We start from the raw sequence: 16,419 nt of genomic DNA on the forward strand, positions 1-16,419 counted from the left end.
ATCAACACCCTATATCAGGTGTGCATAATTATTAGGCAACGTCCTTTCCTTTGGCAAAATGGGTCAAAAGAAGGACTTGACAGGCTCAGAAAAGTCAAAAATAGTGAGATATCTTGCAGAGGGATGCAGCAGTCTCAAAATTGCAAAGCTTCTGAAGCGTGATCATCGAACAATCAAGCGTTTCATTCAAAATAGTCAACAGGGTCGCAAGAAGCGTGTGGAAAAACCAAGGCGCAAAATAACTGCCCACGAACTGAGAAAAGTCAAGCGTGCAGCTGCCAAGATGCCACTTGCCACCAGTTTGGCCATATTTCAGAGCTGCAACATCACTGGAGTGCCCAAAAGCACAAGGTGTGCAATACTCAGAGACATGGCCAAGGTAAGAAAGGCTGAAAGACGACCACCACTGAACAAGACACACAAGGCTGAAACGTCAAGACTGGGCCAAGAAATATCTCAAGACTGATTTTTCTAAGGTTTTATGGACTGATGAAATGAGAGTGAGTCTTGATGGGCCAGATGGATGGGCCCGTGGCTGGATTGGTAAAGGGCAGAGAGCTCCAGTCCGACTCAGACGCCAGCAAGGTGGAGGTGGAGATCATCTGGTATCATCAAAGATGAGCTTGTGGGGCCTTTTCGGGTTGAGGATGGAGTCAAGCTCAACTCCCAGTCCTACTGCCAGTTTCTGGAAGACACCTTCTTCAAGCAGTGGTACAGGAAGAAGTCTGCATCCTTCAAGAAAAACATGATTTTCATGCAGGACAATGCTCCATCACACGCGTCCAAGTACTCCACAGCGTGGCTGGCAAGAAAGGGTATAAAAGAAGAAAAACTAATGACATGGCCTCCTTGTTCACCTGATCTGAACCCCATTGAGAACCTGTGGTCCATCATCAAATGTGAGATTTACAAGGAGGGAAGACAGTACACCTCTCTGAACAGTGTCTGGGAGGCTGTGGTTGCTGCTGCACGCAATGTTGATGGTGAACAGATCAAAACACTGACAGAATCCATGGATGGCAGGCTTTTGAGTGTCCTTGCAAAGAAAGGTGGCTATATTGGTTGCTGATTTGTTTTTGTTTTGTTTTTGAATGTCAGAAATGTATATTTGTGAATGTGGAGATGTTATATTGGTTTCACTGGTAAAAATAAATAATTGAAATGGGTATATATTTGTTTTTTGTTAAGTTGCCTAATAATTATGCACAGTAATAGTCACCTGCACACACAGATATCCCCCTAAAATAGCTAAAACTAAAAACTACTTCCAAAAACATTCAGCTTTGATATTAATGAGTTTTTTGGGTTCATTGAGAACATGGTTGTTGTTCAATAATAAAATTATTCCTCAAAAATACAACTTGCCTAATAATTCTGCACTCCCTGTATACATACATATACAATATTATACATGAAGATTAAAGATAAGTATTCCACCCTGATTACAGCATTTAGCCATGTTAGTCTGTAAAGGTTTGCTGATGCAGATATTTAAGACTATAATATAGTAGTTAATTTTGATCTGATTTTAACTGGGTTTTGACTCTTTTCTGAAGATATGATGAAAGTCCGATTTGACCAAAACGGAGCATAGCATTTTCCTTCTCATTAATAAACATTTATTTTTTAATGTTCCTATATAAAAATCACTTTTTTTTTTTTCTTTTTTTTTTTTAAACAAAAGATGTAACGATCTTGTTTCTGATAAATTATGGTCCTAGGTACTTTGGACTATTCGTTGGGCTCATTTCAAACAAGTTACATTTGACTGATTGGTTTATAACTTTGTTAAGTTTTGAGTTATTAGTAAAAAGAATATTTTCGGTCTTCCTCAGATGAAGTGACAGCTTATTTTCCTCAAGCCAAATGTTAAGAGATTCTAATTCCTGACACAATTTGATATCCTTAGGATTTCTTCCCACTAACTCTAAAAGCAGAATTAGAATACAGCTAAGCAGGATCACATCTGAATGGCCACAGTGGCCTTTTAGTTGTTTCATTTTTGTTTTTTATTCTTTCTACACTTTTTCTACGCATATGTTTGTGTCGCCAAAATGCATAAGAGCTTTGCTCTGATCATCAGATGAAAACACCTCCTCATTTCTGTAATGTGTTAGAGGCAGTTTTCATACTGCATGTGGTGCTTTAACAGTAATAGTTACCAACAGCAGAGTTGTCAATTTTGACTAAAAGGAAGTTATCACATTTTACTGATTAAATGTAACCGTAAATGCCCCACGGACACCCTAATATATTCATTGTAAGCCGATGAACCAATAGCAGAAGGGATTCGGGATGGCAATACTGATCACATGACCCCTCTCCTCCAGACTGCATGCAGTTTGGTATTAAAATGTTTTCAGTAGCCCCAACCATTGTGTTCTTATACATTTGAGATGACAGACAGACGTTGAGACATTTTGGCGAATTATAACTTTGTATAAATAGCGAGGACTGACGGCGCTCGGCGGCCAGCAGCCTTCCTGTTGTTATTTTTCAGAGTGTATTTAAAACGTGCAAAGGTACTGTAGGCAGAGCAAGCTAGCTTTAGCTTACGTTAGTCAGGTCGGACGGCGACGAGGCCCAAGCCGGACGGGAACACGGGTGAGCCATGGCTAACATCGCAGTTCAGAGGATAAAACGGGAATTCAAGGAAGTGCTTAAAAGTGAAGAGGTGGGTTGTCATGTTTGCCACTCGAAGCTGTGGCTTTAATTCTTTTCTTTCCTCTTTCCGTGACTGCGGGGGCTGAATGAGAGTGACGCGTCGCTGGCTCAGCTGTCAGACTGCTAATCACCGAACTGCTAGCTTGAGCTAGCAGCCTCGCCGATAGTTATTAATACACCACAGCGTGGAAGATAAAGCCAAGAAATTAACTTTTGCTTCAATTTGGAAGCATGACCGCATTAAATCATCCACAACTTCTTGTTGCTAGCAGTACTCGGTAGCTTACCATGCCTTCTGTGATGGTAAAGCTAATCGGGATAGCCATAGCAAAGAGTGTAAGGTGGTGTCCGCGTGTTTTATTGAAGGTGTTCTTTGCACATTTACCCTGTACAAGCTCTTCCCTATTTAGATTAGTGTGTATATCAAACCTAAATCCAAAGGATTTGCGCAACAAGTTGATCAACTTTAGTTAACGCCTGTGGGGGGTGTTAACTTGTGCTGCATAGTCTTGTTTTATATTTGGTGACTTAACACCTTGCGTTTTCCTTTTCTACTTAAGCCATAACGCACATTTGGTTTTCCACCTTTCAGACTAGCAAAAACCAGATAAAGGTGGATCTGGTGGACGAAAACTTCACAGAACTTAAAGGAGAGATAGCAGGGCCACCTGACACGCCATATGAAGGTGAGGAGCTTTGGGGGACACGCTCTCGTGAATACATGGCTGCATAACTTTTGTGATATTTATCATCACTGAGAAAAGGTTGATCCTGAAGTCTGCCAAACTCTTTAAATGCTTGAATTGTTCTGTATGATATCCCCTTATTTTCTTCCAGGAGGTAGATATCAACTAGAAATTAAAATCCCAGAGACGTATCCATTCAATCCACCCAAGGTAGGGCTCAATGTCTCCTTCTCATACAGTATGAAATACTCTTGAAAGTATTCCCCTCAGAAGTTCTCATTTACTGTAAGAATCCAGCAATGCTTTTCTTCTGCGTTTTTCTCATCTCAGGTTCGGTTTATCACGAAGATCTGGCATCCCAATATCAGCTCAGTCACAGGTGCAATATGTCTGGACATTCTTAAAGACCAGTGGTGAGTAAATGTGCTCCAAGATTCTTGACATTCTTCATCTGTCAGACATCCATTATGAAATATTTTGTGAAATTTAAGGCCAACTGCAGGTTGCTTCTAATGTCTACATGATCAACAGTTGAACATTAGCACAAAGCTTTTGGGTGGTAATTTTGGGAAAATGACTAGATATAAATAGGATTAAATAAAAGATTGTTTAATACATTTTTTTTAGTCATAATATTTAGGCCTTCTAAGAAAACTTGCAAGTGTCAGAGGCCACAGTGTATAGGTACTATGAATAGTGGTTGCTTTAAAAACGGCGTGCATGTCATTTCAGGGCAGCAGCTATGACACTGAGGACAGTTCTCTTGTCATTACAAGCCTTACTGGCAGCCGCAGAACCAGATGATCCACAGGATGCTGTGGTAGCTAATCAGGTGGGTGTGTATTTATGTTTTCACTTATTTTCCTGCTTGAACATGATGCATCTCTACTAGCAATTGTTACTAAATATGTATTCACATGTATACCATACTACAGACGTGCCTCATAGTGACTAACAGTACTACAGTATTGCTGTAATCTGGCTGATATATATGCAGTATGTTATTTATACTGAAAATTGAAAAAATGTGGGGTCATTGTGTAATTTTGTAGCGTTCTATTTAACTATTTAGCTACGTACTTTGAGGCCTGGTTGATTCTGCACCTTCTGATCACTTGCAGTGCAGAGTGTGTTCAGAATATATCAGTTTTGTTTTTAGCCACTTGTGTTAGCTTTACAGTTTGAAGCCCTGGATTCTTCCCTCAAATACACAGTTTGGTGTTTTCTTACTGGTTGAGCAATGTTCAGTGGTATACCAATACTGCATGTAGGTTTAGTTTCTTTTTTGGTTGTCATAGTAAATAAAGTTTGCTGCCAAAAACAGAGTATTATAAAACATGATCATTTTGGGAATACAGTCAAAATTTTAAGAAGAAATGAAATTGTCTCCAGAAAAAAAGTCAAAATGTGGAGATTTCTTTTTGTTTATGTGCTGAAAGAAAATTTTGTGTAACTGATTCTGTAATATGATTTCACTAACTCTCTAATCCACCTTGTAGAGGGTATAGCAGCCATGCTCTAATCTCCACATTTAGGCTTTGTTTTTTCTCAAAATGGTATTTTCTTAATGTGGCCCTAATACTCTGTAATTTACTGGGATTTTTTAGAGAAAAGGAGGGAAAAAAGGCCTCCCAAGCCCTTGGACTTTACATTATTTTGGCTTTGTATCAAATACTTTTATTCTTCCCATACAAGGAAAATGGCAGCCAAACCCTGTAAAACTTGGCAGTTGATCCCTTCAAAGTTGATCGCAGTTATTTTTTTAAGTGTAGGAAATGCATTATCCTGTGAGAGGTTAGTGGGCAGTGTCTTGTCTTTTTATTTTAAAAGATTTCATTTTCTAGTAATCAGTGTAGCAATGGCATCCAGCCTATAATCTTTGGAAGGTATGTTCCTTCACCAGCTATTCCAGTTTTATAGTTAATAGCTTTTCTAGTTAACAAATGTAATCCTACTCTGAGCATATTACTAAACCTACTGTTACTAATCACTTGTACAGTTAATTTATCCTTTGGTGAACAAAATGCACTCCAATGAGAAACAAAGTAATGAAATGAGGTTAAATAAGAGGAGTGGTATAAATGTTTTTGATATGTATATCACAACAGTGAGTTTTTCTAAGTTTACACTAAAGTGTTTCAAAGTTGATCGTCCCTTATAGTACACCAGTTTCAATGGCAAAGATTAATTTCTGTGATGTACAGTAACGGAAGTATCAGTTCCCTGAAATTGTTTATGACTAAAGAAAACTTCTAAAGTGCATCTGGGTAAACTTTCAAGAATCATATTACCATGTGGGATAGGTGACTCGTCAAAGCGTGTTAAAGGGATATGAATGCGCTCCCTGTATGTATTTTATTACCCGACCCATCTACCAGCCACAATTGCATCAAACGATTTTAATAATAATCATGTTTTAACATTCACCAGACGTGAAGTTTGTGGTCTTGTTTTTTGTTTTTTTTTGTTTTTTCGATTTTATTCATGAGATTAGAATTATTGTATTGCTTGAAAAAAGCGTGACATACTGCGCTGCTTCATCATGACTACACTCCTGCCTCCTTCACCTTTGCACTGTGGTGCATACTCGAATGCTTCTATTTTGATAGAGGTGCTTAACCTTCAATTTTGAGGAAGTGGAACTGGCAGAGAAAGAAGTCTAGTAAGCAGAGCTGATGGCAAATGATTATGCTGGTGGCCCCGGGAGACATAACTTGGTGATTGTCAGTACACACACCTAAAAGGACGGGCATCCTGATCATACTTCTGCTAACCTAAATCGACTTTAGAAACTGAAACTTCATAGCTAGGGACCTGGCTCTCCTCACCAGCAACAATCCTCTACATGTTAGTTGGATTAGCTTCAAAGAGAAGTTGTTTTCTTGCTGTTTGAGGTAAATGCTGAAAATGCATTTTTGCAAGTATTGATATGGATCCTCTAGAGAGCAAGAGATAAATGTCCTCACCATTGTTGGGTATTACCAAAAGTTTCCAATCCCCCCCACCCCAAACAAGAAATAAAAGAAATTGTATTAACAGGAACCTGCGTCTAATGTCTTATTCACTTAGCAGCTTCGTTGTTAATAGTTTATAGTGATGAGAAATCTACACTCTAAATTTCAGCTGAATAATGCCTACACAGCATGGAAACAGAGCGCTTGGCAGAATTGGCTACCTGGCAAAGTACAGCTCTACCACTTCCTCTGGCCCTGAATTATCATGTTAGTAATTTGTTGTGTACAGAAGAGTGACTATTGCACTAGCCCCAAAATATATGTTAATTGTGACACTGAATATTTAATTTCTTAACACAATGCCAACATGGTGCTTTTTAAATGTTTCAAATCTAGATAATTCTTCTCTTGGCATTGATGACCCTATATACAAGAGTTTCTGTTATGGAGGGTGGTGTGCATTATTTTAATACAAATGTAAAGCTGTTTTTTCCATTTGTTTTTACCGCGCAGTACAAGCAGAATCCAGAGATGTTTAAACAGACAGCGAGACTCTGGTCTCACGTCTACGCAGGCGCTCCCGTCTCCAGTCCGGAGTACACACGCAAAATAGACAAACTCTGTGCCATGGGCTTTGAAAAAGTAAGCGTCTCGAAATCTTGTCTCTCCTGCTTTGAATCGCAATGTGAAACTCTCGCAGAATAAATCAGCATGTGTGACTGGTTTTGTTTTCCTCCGCAGAATGCAGTAATAGTGGCATTGTCGTCGAAATCCTGGGATGTGGAGACGGCGACAGAGCTGCTGCTCAGTAACTGAGTACTTCTGGCACCTCCTTCATCTTCCACTTAATCCCAATCTCTCCTTCCTACCAAACACATCCCCTCTCTCTCTCTCTCGAATTCCCACTGTCTGAAGGCGTCTCTTCCCTTAATGTACCCTCTGTTTTAAAGTGGACTCCTCACATCTACACTCGTCCTCTTCTCCAGCCCCGCCTTTATCCCCTCTGTGTTTCATCTCTCATCTGCACACGTCACCATCTGCTGTACAACACTCCAATCAGCCGCTCTGTGAGCTCTTATCTCTGGTTTCTGAATTCATTCAACATTCCACTCAGAGCTACAATCAGAAATTCAATCACACCTCACCACCTTTGAAGCAAATGCCAGACTTAAGACCCCGCCCACACCCGCCAATCTCCCAGCTCTTACTGGCTCTGTGCAAGAAGCAGCTGACAGCAGCTTATCCTTGCCTATGCAGTGCATTTTACTTTAATTTGTGAAAACTTTGGTGGGAGAGAGTCAAGCCATTTAGGGGAGGGGCTCTTTTGGACCTGGTCCTGATTTAACGCACTTTTGGGCTGTTTTTTCTGGACAAGGATTAAGCTGAGATTTTGAACTTTTTAAATTGGAGACTCGGTCAAAACTTTCTTGCACTGTTTCCAAACCATACCTTAATCCCTTCACTATCCCAAAATAAAAACTTAGTAATGTTGGCGTCATTTCTAACAGCATAGATTGCTGAACAGAGAATTTATAATTTGAGGTGTAATATTAGGATTTTGAGAATAAGTTACTGGAAGTATCTAATTACAATCATAGACATATTTGTTATATTGTGGGAGTTTTCAGGGCAATAACAGTGCTTTAATTGGACATAAAACTGAGGGGAAAGTCACAAAATGCAACAAAGTAAACGCAGAATATGTGCATCAGCTTATTCCGTGTTCTAGAAATCAGTTCATCAAGTGTCAAAAGGTGTTCACACAGTAGCCATATTCATTTTCATGCCATGTTTCACCCTCTTCAGCTGTTGGCAATTGACCCAAAATCCAGGAAATCTTCAGTTACTGTCCTCACAACCTGTTCTTCATTTGGCTTACTTCCTTTCTTCCTTTACCCCCACATTTTTTTTTTTTTTTTTTTTTAGAAAAAAATCGTGTTTTATTTGGATATGACTTCTACAGGAATACATTTTGATTCTTGTTTTTAAACGGAGAGAAAATAAACACATTCAGCAGTAACACAACCTGTCACAAGTCTGGATTAAAAAAAAAAAAAAAAAAAAAATGGTTCAAAATGATAGAAAAATATAGCATCAACCTACCTAGGCCAACAGATAAAATGTCAATGATTCATCTGTAAATAAAATATTGAAGTCTGTGTAAATTAATCCACCCTCTGTCCTTTCTGTGTTGCCTCTCTCACGCACACCACTTGACAGTAATGTGAAGTTCAGTTTTTAATGGATTTTTTTTCAATCATCTGTGGCATTTTGAACATTTCTTTTGCTTTGTGTGAATTTGAATAAAAACTAGACTGAGCCACTAAAATTGCTATACTAATGTCATATAATAGAAATGTAATTACAGGGATTCAAGTTCCATGCTGAAATTCAATTTTCAGTGTTTTGGGCATTAGTATTATAGATCATTTGTCCTTGCTCAAGAAGGTAAATTTTCTGTGCAGTCAGATCTTCAACAAGCAAAAGGATGCCGGAATTCTGATAATATTCAGAGCATCTTTTTCATAGTGCAGATAACAGGTGGCCTGCTTGGTACCATGTTGTGCCATGTTGAACCTATCCAAGAAACCCTGGCAGTAATCTGAGGGCTGTTTCAGCCTGCACATTTGCACCACAAAGACAAGAAAAAAGCAACCTCTGATATTTGTATTGTAATCCAAAGGGGATATTGTAGATTTAACTGTACAGCATTCACTGCACAGTAAACCAGCCTCAGGCATCCTAAATAGCCAAAGCTCATTTTCTATCCTTTCATTAAAAGCTGACGTGTCTCTCGCATCTACCATCTGGAACTTTTTATAACATCCCCTAATCGACGGAGCTGCTCTAATCTGAATACGTGACACCGAAATAGTATGCTTCCTGGCTCAGGTAATGGCACTGAGATAATCATTGTGTTACTTTATTTTGTGTCATTTTAATAACTCGCTGCCTTACTAAAGTCCTGAAGGGTTCAAAGCGGCTGATTTCACCGCAGCTGCGTCACTTTTCTGTCAGCCGTTCTGCCATAGATGATGATCGGTGTAATATTCAGGTGCATGGGAAGCAAAAGGCCTTATTAAATATTTTATCATGGCAAAACTAAAGCGCACAGCTTTTAACATCCTGACGCGGTGTTTCAGCGAGTTAAGAGTAGTGTTTCCACTGTGAGCATGTACTTTCAGCAGAAACTGCAGGGGTTTCTTTTCGTGGTGTATAAAAGCCCTGTGCTGTGCTTTGTGTGGCTGCCATCTTTCTGGAAAAGGGCCATATTGCATCAAATTCCAATAAGACATTACCAGTGTGATATATGAAGCTAAAGGAAATCCCTCAGCTGTAATGTGAAAGGTGACACTTTGTTAATTGTGGGGAATAGATGCACACTAACATCACCCCAATCACAAGCATTTCAAGAGTGTTATAATAAACATGCATATTTTTCTCTAATTAATGATGAAAAATGTATTTTTATATTTGTATTGTAAATAATTGTTTAAATTAAAATGAGTATGCCTTTCCTATTTAAAAGCCTGGGCCTTACAAAACCTGCTACTTTAGGTTCAGTCAGCTGATATGAAATGTTCATTTTTTATGAAGTCGATTCCAGTTGAAAAAATGCTACTTCTCACTTTTTCATTATGCCTTTCATTAATTTCAAAGATTTGCTGCCAATCTGTACTTTGCTTGATTGAATGATAGATTTACAATCCCCTGAATTTCAAATTCCCATCTTTCCTCCGTTGACATAACAGCAGCATGTTGCAGGAGCAGACCAGTACCCCACCTGACTTCACAGGCGAATAGCCCCTTGTGTGGTGAGGCGATGATTCGTGGGCATCCTGTTTCTCTTGGTCTGCTGCTGCTATGTGATAGCTGGAGTTTTATTCCGTGTCTCAGTCAGCAGACATGCTGCCTCCCCTGCCAAACATTAGGTGCTGGCCTTACAGCAAAGACGGCCAGAGGAAACAGCTCGCTGCTATCTGCATCTGAGTTCAACTGGGGTTGAACGCTCATCATGTAGATCTTGAGGAATGAAACCAAGAACTGTTAGATTACTTGTCGAGGCCACCTTTAATTTCTTCTTTGGAGTTATTAGTTACCAAGAGGCTTGCTAGCAATGTTCCCAATAATCTTTCTGGTGATGCTGCTTCCCAAAGGTGAGTCAAACTTAAGCCTGTCTTCCTTTGGGAAAAAAAAGAGACCTCTCCATTTTGCTTTTAATTCATTAGACTAGATTATATCATTTAACTCAGGTTTACATTATTTTTCATAACTGTATAAAGTCACAAATGCTTGCACTTTTACCACCTATAATAGTTTAAATTATTTTCTTCACGTGGCCTTAAAATGTATTGTTTTAACAAACGGCAAGAAAAAGTAAACCAATCATTTGTGACTAGAAGGAGCTAATTTAACCTTCTGCATGTTGACAGATGACCACTTGTGTCTCCTCTCAGTGATTCACTCTGCTCAGGGTCACTATGCCCAGAAACTCCTGAATGATTTGATGGAGAACTACTCCAGTGCCCTGCGGCCTGTGGACGACACAGACAGAGCCCTCAACGTCACCCTGCAGGTCACCCTCTCTCAAATCAAAGACATGGTGCGTGCTCGTTCATCAGCAAGTCTTGTTTCGTGTGCGACGCATTCTGGCTAAAGGCGAGTTATAAATGGAAGAGGTTAATTATGTCCACGACTAAAATTAAACACCTCACTGAGAGTCATAGCATTTCTTTTAAATAGTCTAGCTGCAGAAACTTAAAAATACACTTTCTGTTTTAGCGGTTAAGGTGATTCATGCACACAAACGGGGCATCAGCATCTGATTTATGTATGTTGAATAATATATGGTAATCACGAATAGCGTGTTCTGCTTACAGCATTACTGTGCAGTCAATAGTTGGCATATAATGTATTTGCCAATACATTAGCCACACTGCAGTAAAACTGACATCGATTTAGCAGAAAACATGCAAATGCAAAGAACTGAGTTTTTTAACTTGACACTGAGCCCAGCATGAAGGAAAACATGGAGGTGAACAGACCTTTTATTCTTAACGTTTTCCATGACCTCCTATTGTACAAATTGACCGGCTGGTGGCTTACACGGCTGGGTCAGGTTCCTGTTTGGGTTCAGTGCTGCGTCACTCACTCCACAGTGAATTGCTAATTCACTGTGGAGTGAGTGTGGGTTTGGGCGTGCGTAGTTGAAGACACAAAACCAGCTGCTGAATGTAATGTTTCCATATAATATCTGGGCATTTGTTGTCGTCACTCTGTCATACTTTGGAAGAAACTGATGCGAGCCAGACAGCAAATGAGTGTGTGTGCACCCTGGAGTGTCCTGTTACCAAAGCGGTTATGTGTTCCCCCAACCTCCTGTACTGTGCTCATCCACCTGATATTGACAGACGGGTCTGGATTTCAGCCACTGTGAGGCTTTGTGTTTGTCCACCTGGTGTTGATGAGCAGTGAACCAAGAAGATCAAGAGGGATTTTTTTCTTACTGTCTGTTGTGTGTAGATATACAGTTATAAGACACAGTAACTGAGGCATGTGCAGAAATTCATAACCTCTTATAGACCTTAAAAGTTTTTAGCAGTTGTGGATTTGACATTGGGAGTCTAGTGTTAACTGGTAACTGTAACCACTCATCAACAATTAGTTCTTCTAAGCATCTGAGTGAAGATGCTGAGAGAAATTCAAAGTTATCAAAGGTATCTTTGATGGAAAAATAGAGGAAGTATTTAATGTTAGGCTTTGGGTTATATGACAGCAATATGCACACGCTGCAAGAGTCAAGAATATAAAACTAAAATAAGGCCATATCCTGTCAGAGGACGGTAACCATAAACAGGCCTCAAAACTCACCACAAACTACTAAAGGAAAAACAAGCTGTAGCTGGTGTTTTTCACAACTGCCATGACATGACCATCAGTGGTCATGTCATTCTTGCAGATTGCTAGCATGCACTATGTCACATGGTCTAAAAATATCCCAGAACTCTAAGCAATGTGTAACTATAATAGAGAATTTCTAAATGAAGAAGCTGGCAATAAAGCTTCTGCAAGGTGTGATATACGTCAATGAGGCAAATACCACAGTTCCTCTTTTTTCTGTCAGTTTCTTATTATTTTCATGTAGTATAAATTATAAATTGAAATGATCGGTGCAATAACATTTAATTTAGCATTATGAGCTGCAGGGATCGTTGTGTGTGTGTGTGTGTGTTTTTTTTTTAATATCTTCACACTTAAAGTAATCAAAAACAAATTCTCCCAGAGGCACCAAAACGGTTGCATGCTAGTTTGTGTTTGCATACATTTGCAGGTCCTTTTTTGTGACTAGTATGACTGTGACTGTAGGATGAAAGGAACCAGGTGCTGATTGCCTACCTGTGGATTAGGCAGACGTGGCATGACGCTTACCTGAAGTGGAATAAGGAGGACTATGATGGACTGGATGTGATCCACATCCCTAGCAGCCTGGTGTGGAGGCCTGACCTCGTCCTCTATAATAAGTATGCTCACATAGATGAATTTTCCAGGAATGCAGAATGTGGACAAATCTTCTTGCTGCCATTAATGTCTCTTATATTATAATTCAATATAACGTTTATTCACAATGTTTAAAGACTACATGGTTATCTTTAAAGACTACTTGTGAGATTATAAATACTAGCAATTAGCAACAGAAGACGCTGAATCTGACCACTGTTTAACCAAATCACACACATGACTTGCCAGTTGGTCTCAACTTGTTTTCCTCCTCTAGAGCTGACGATGATTTCTCTGGGCCCATGGACACCAACGTGAGGCTGCGCTACAATGGGGAGATAACCTGGGATGCTCCTGCCATCACCAAAAGCTCCTGCGTGGTGGACGTCTCCTACTTCCCCTTTGACAGCCAGGAGTGTAACCTCACCTTTGGTTCCTGGACTTACAATGGCAACCAGGTCTGGAGAAATACTGCCCATCTACCATACCTTGTTTAACAAAATGTAGATGGAACAACATGCTGTGGAGGATAAACCCATATTGAGTCTGTGTAGCTTACATTTCCTTTCAGGATAGTGGCAATCTGGGTCACCTAAATTTACCAGGCCACTTAAAATGGTTAAATAACACAAGACCCAGCTCTTGCTGTGACTCTGGCCTCTGTGTTAGATCAGAGAGTAACTGAGATTGACCTTTTTGACATGTAGATCAGGTACACATTGCTCATTGTATTTGTCATCATACATCTGTGTATACGTACACATAACGTTTTTCTCAGTAAATGTGTCCCTGCTCTCTATTTCCAGGTAGACATCATTATGGGCATGGACAGCGGTGACCTGTCAGACTTTGTGGAAAATGTTGAGTGGGAGTGCCGTGGAATGCCGGCCACCAAGAATGTAATAATGTACGGTTGTTGCTCTGACCCGTATCCAGACATCACCTATACAGTACTCCTGCAGCGTCGCTCCTCCTTTTACATCTTCAACCTCCTCCTCCCCTGCTTCCTCATCTCCTTCTTGGCCCCTCTGGGCTTCTATCTGCCTGCAGACTCTGGGGAAAAGGTTTCCCTGGGGGTGACAGTTCTTCTAGCTTTAACGGTGTTCCAGCTCATGGTGGCTGAGAGCATGCCGCCCTCAGAAAGTGTGCCTCTCATAGGTAAGAAGGTTTTGGTTTTTTTAGAAATATATTTAATAACTTGTTTTTGTTGCATGGTTTATGTTTCTGTCACTCTATAATTAAAAAAAATATACCAGAAATCGTACAGGCATGCATGGTCCAAAAATGACCTATGATCTAGTGATGCATTGGTATGTTTTTAGTTTTCAAATTAAAGGTACCCTTAGGAATTTTACTGTTAAAACTTGGGCCATATTTATCTATGTAGCAATGTAGCATAGCACAAGGTTACACCTTTAACCTTTAAAAGGGTCACAGGGGCAGACACTGAATGAGAGGCAGGTGTACATGCTGGAGAAGATGACATTCCATATGTTACAGGACGAACATGTCCAAATATTTATAGCACACCCTATAATCTGACCTGGAGTTGGAAATTTTTAAATGTGAACAAAAAGTATTTGCTCGTCTGCTTTCATATGCATATGAACTTGAGTGACATCCCAATGCTAATCCATAGGGTTTAATAATGATGTCGGGCCACCTTCTAGTACCTACAGTGTGTTAATGGTCATGGACTTGTCTTCCATCTGTTTTTTGTTCCTTCCTGTTACACAGGGAAGTACTATATCGCCACTATGACAATGGTCACAGCCTCCACATCTCTCACCATCTTCATCATGAACATTCACTTCTGTGGTGTGGAGGCCAAACCAGTTCCACACTGGGCAAAAGTCCTCATCATTGACTACATGTCAAAGATTTGTTTTGTATATGAAGTGGGTGAGAACTGTGCCTCTGCCTCCTCTTCGTCTTCTCGCTCCACCCAGGACGAAGTCCGTCACCAGCAGTTCAACACTCACATTCATTCAAATGGTAAACCTGGTAGGCAAAGTAGCCGAGAGGACCGGCATAGCGACAAGTATCCCAGATCCCAGAGCTCCAAGCTGCAGCAACATCCAAGAGTTCAGCACCACATCACCAGAGATGAGAGCGCCCACATATCTACTTTTGAACCCGGAAAGTATGAAAGCTCTAATGGTAAAATTCAGATAAACGACTACTATAAAGAAGACCATAAGGTGCTGTATTGTTCTGAGGACCAGAAGATTCCCTGCTGCCCTGAGGATAAAAAGCCTCTACCTCAGGGTCCCACTGTAACCTTTGGCCCCTGTGTCTTCTGCACCCATGGCAGTGGCTTCGCTGGTATGGACACTAAGCTAGTGCGCAATGTTGAGTACATAGCAAACTGTTTTAGAGAGCAGAGAGCCACGTGCGCCAAGGGGGCAGAATGGAAAAAGATAGCTAAGGTCATGGACAGATTCTTCATGTGGATTTTCTTTATCATGGTTTTCCTCATGAGCATCCTCATCATCGGTAAGGCACCATGACCAAACTGTGGTTCTACAGATTTTTTTTAAATTTGCATATTTATACAGAAGGTCAATTGGGATTATTTTCCTTTTTTTATAAACAAATGGGACAATCAAACAAATGTGAACTTTCCAGCTTTTCTTTATTAATCATCGAAAACAAATTTCAGCTTTCATTCATTGTTTTGTCCACATGCATTCAAGCCACTCTGCATTCCTTACCTTTAAAAATATGTTTAACCTATTATGTCTTCAACACATAATGATTTCATGTACTGTACATAGTGATATAAGTTTTTTGTTGTTGATCTAAAACGCAACAAAATGAGCCAGACCATGACACATTCAGTATGTGCAGGCAATGCCAAATAACAGATCTATTGAAACCACAGTTCGTAACTCATTGCTTTCAGTTTACTTCATCTCGTTAATACATTCGATTTTACTACTTTGTCAGCTATACAGTCTATAGCATCTCAATGTGTAGCTCGCTACAGCCTCCATCAATCATACCTTTGATGTAGGAGTACTTCATCATTTGACCATTAAATACATGTGAGGGGATCAGCTGTCAAGTTAAAATATGACCGGTGGAGACGGCACATGTCTTATTCACAACTGTGTAATCAGACGCCTGGGGCCGAGAGACGCAGCGCCAGTGCTAGCTCCTGATCGGCAGAATCATTTTTCTGTTCAAAATCATCCAGTGAATAGTTAATGAGCAAGCTTTGTTTGTAGCACAGCCAGGGCCGTCAGGATGTAAGGTAATATGGAGCATCAATTATGTAACACAATGTGCGCTCTCTGACACCCCCGTTCTCCCGAAGGCCCATCCCTTTAACTTTGAAAGTCAAGTGAATGTGTTTGTGTGTGTGTGCATGCCTGAACACTGGAAAGCCAAGTAGAAAAGGAAGAAATAAAAGAGGTAAGGGCAAAAGGAATGCAGGAAAAATGAAAAGCAATCAATAAGAGGTTGAATGCAAATAATTGTATGAATTTTCTGAGCCTTGTATAATTGAAATTATTTGCATTTTTGCTGAACAATACAGTTACTCATACTACATTTTACATGGAAATAGTCTCCCAGAGTTCTCACCATAATAAATAGAAGACGTATTATGGCAA

At 40.0% G+C, this 16,419-nt stretch overlaps 2 protein-coding genes across 3 annotated transcripts; both read left to right on the plus strand.

Moving 5' to 3' along the window:
* Positions 1–2,298: 2,298 nt before the first annotated feature.
* On the plus strand, positions 2,299–8,347 carry ube2ka (ubiquitin-conjugating enzyme E2Ka (UBC1 homolog, yeast)). The gene is made up of 7 exons (XM_040015672.1): positions 2,299–2,674; positions 3,257–3,350; positions 3,502–3,560; positions 3,681–3,763; positions 4,083–4,182; positions 6,818–6,946; positions 7,046–8,347. Exons 1-7 carry the CDS (start codon positions 2,612–2,614, stop codon positions 7,118–7,120), a joined length of 603 nt encoding a protein of 200 aa, XP_039871606.1. The 5' UTR covers positions 2,299–2,611; the 3' UTR covers positions 7,121–8,347.
* Positions 8,348–8,599: 252 nt separating this feature from the next.
* On the plus strand, positions 8,600–16,419 carry LOC120723870 (neuronal acetylcholine receptor subunit alpha-9-II). 2 transcript variants are annotated; one of them, XM_040015669.1, is made up of 6 exons: positions 8,600–9,196; positions 10,762–10,907; positions 12,671–12,825; positions 13,080–13,260; positions 13,609–13,960; positions 14,540–16,419. In XM_040015669.1, exons 1-6 carry the CDS (start codon positions 9,181–9,183, stop codon positions 15,310–15,312), a joined length of 1,623 nt encoding a protein of 540 aa, XP_039871603.1. In that variant the 5' UTR covers positions 8,600–9,180; the 3' UTR covers positions 15,313–16,419. The 2 variants fall into 2 exon arrangements, with proteins under 2 accessions (XP_039871603.1, XP_039871602.1); XM_040015668.1 differs by having other exon boundaries at positions 8,600–10,907.

The sequence above is a fragment of the Simochromis diagramma genome, unplaced genomic scaffold (genome assembly GCF_900408965.1).
Source record: "Simochromis diagramma unplaced genomic scaffold, fSimDia1.1 OVJJ01000685.1, whole genome shotgun sequence".
Lineage (NCBI taxonomy): Eukaryota > Metazoa > Chordata > Actinopteri > Cichliformes > Cichlidae > Simochromis > Simochromis diagramma.

Bases quoted from the DNA above. Each gene is read 5' to 3' on its own strand.
- ube2ka (XM_040015672.1), top strand. From the start codon at position 2,612: ATGGCTAACATCGCAGTTCAGAGGATAAAACGGGAATTCAAGGAAGTG. The intron at 3,764-4,082 runs GTGAGTAAATGT...ATGTCATTTCAG, and splicing joins GACATTCTTAAAGACCAGTG to GGCAGCAGCTATGACACTGA. The intron at 4,183-6,817 runs GTGGGTGTGTAT...TTTACCGCGCAG, and splicing joins ATGCTGTGGTAGCTAATCAG to TACAAGCAGAATCCAGAGAT.
- LOC120723870 (XM_040015668.1), top strand. From the start codon at position 10,728: ATGTTGACAGATGACCACTTGTGTCTCCTCTCAGTGATTCACTCTGCT. The intron at 13,261-13,608 runs GTCTGGAGAAAT...CTCTATTTCCAG, and splicing joins GGACTTACAATGGCAACCAG to GTAGACATCATTATGGGCAT. The intron at 13,961-14,539 runs GTAAGAAGGTTT...CCTGTTACACAG, and splicing joins AGAAAGTGTGCCTCTCATAG to GGAAGTACTATATCGCCACT.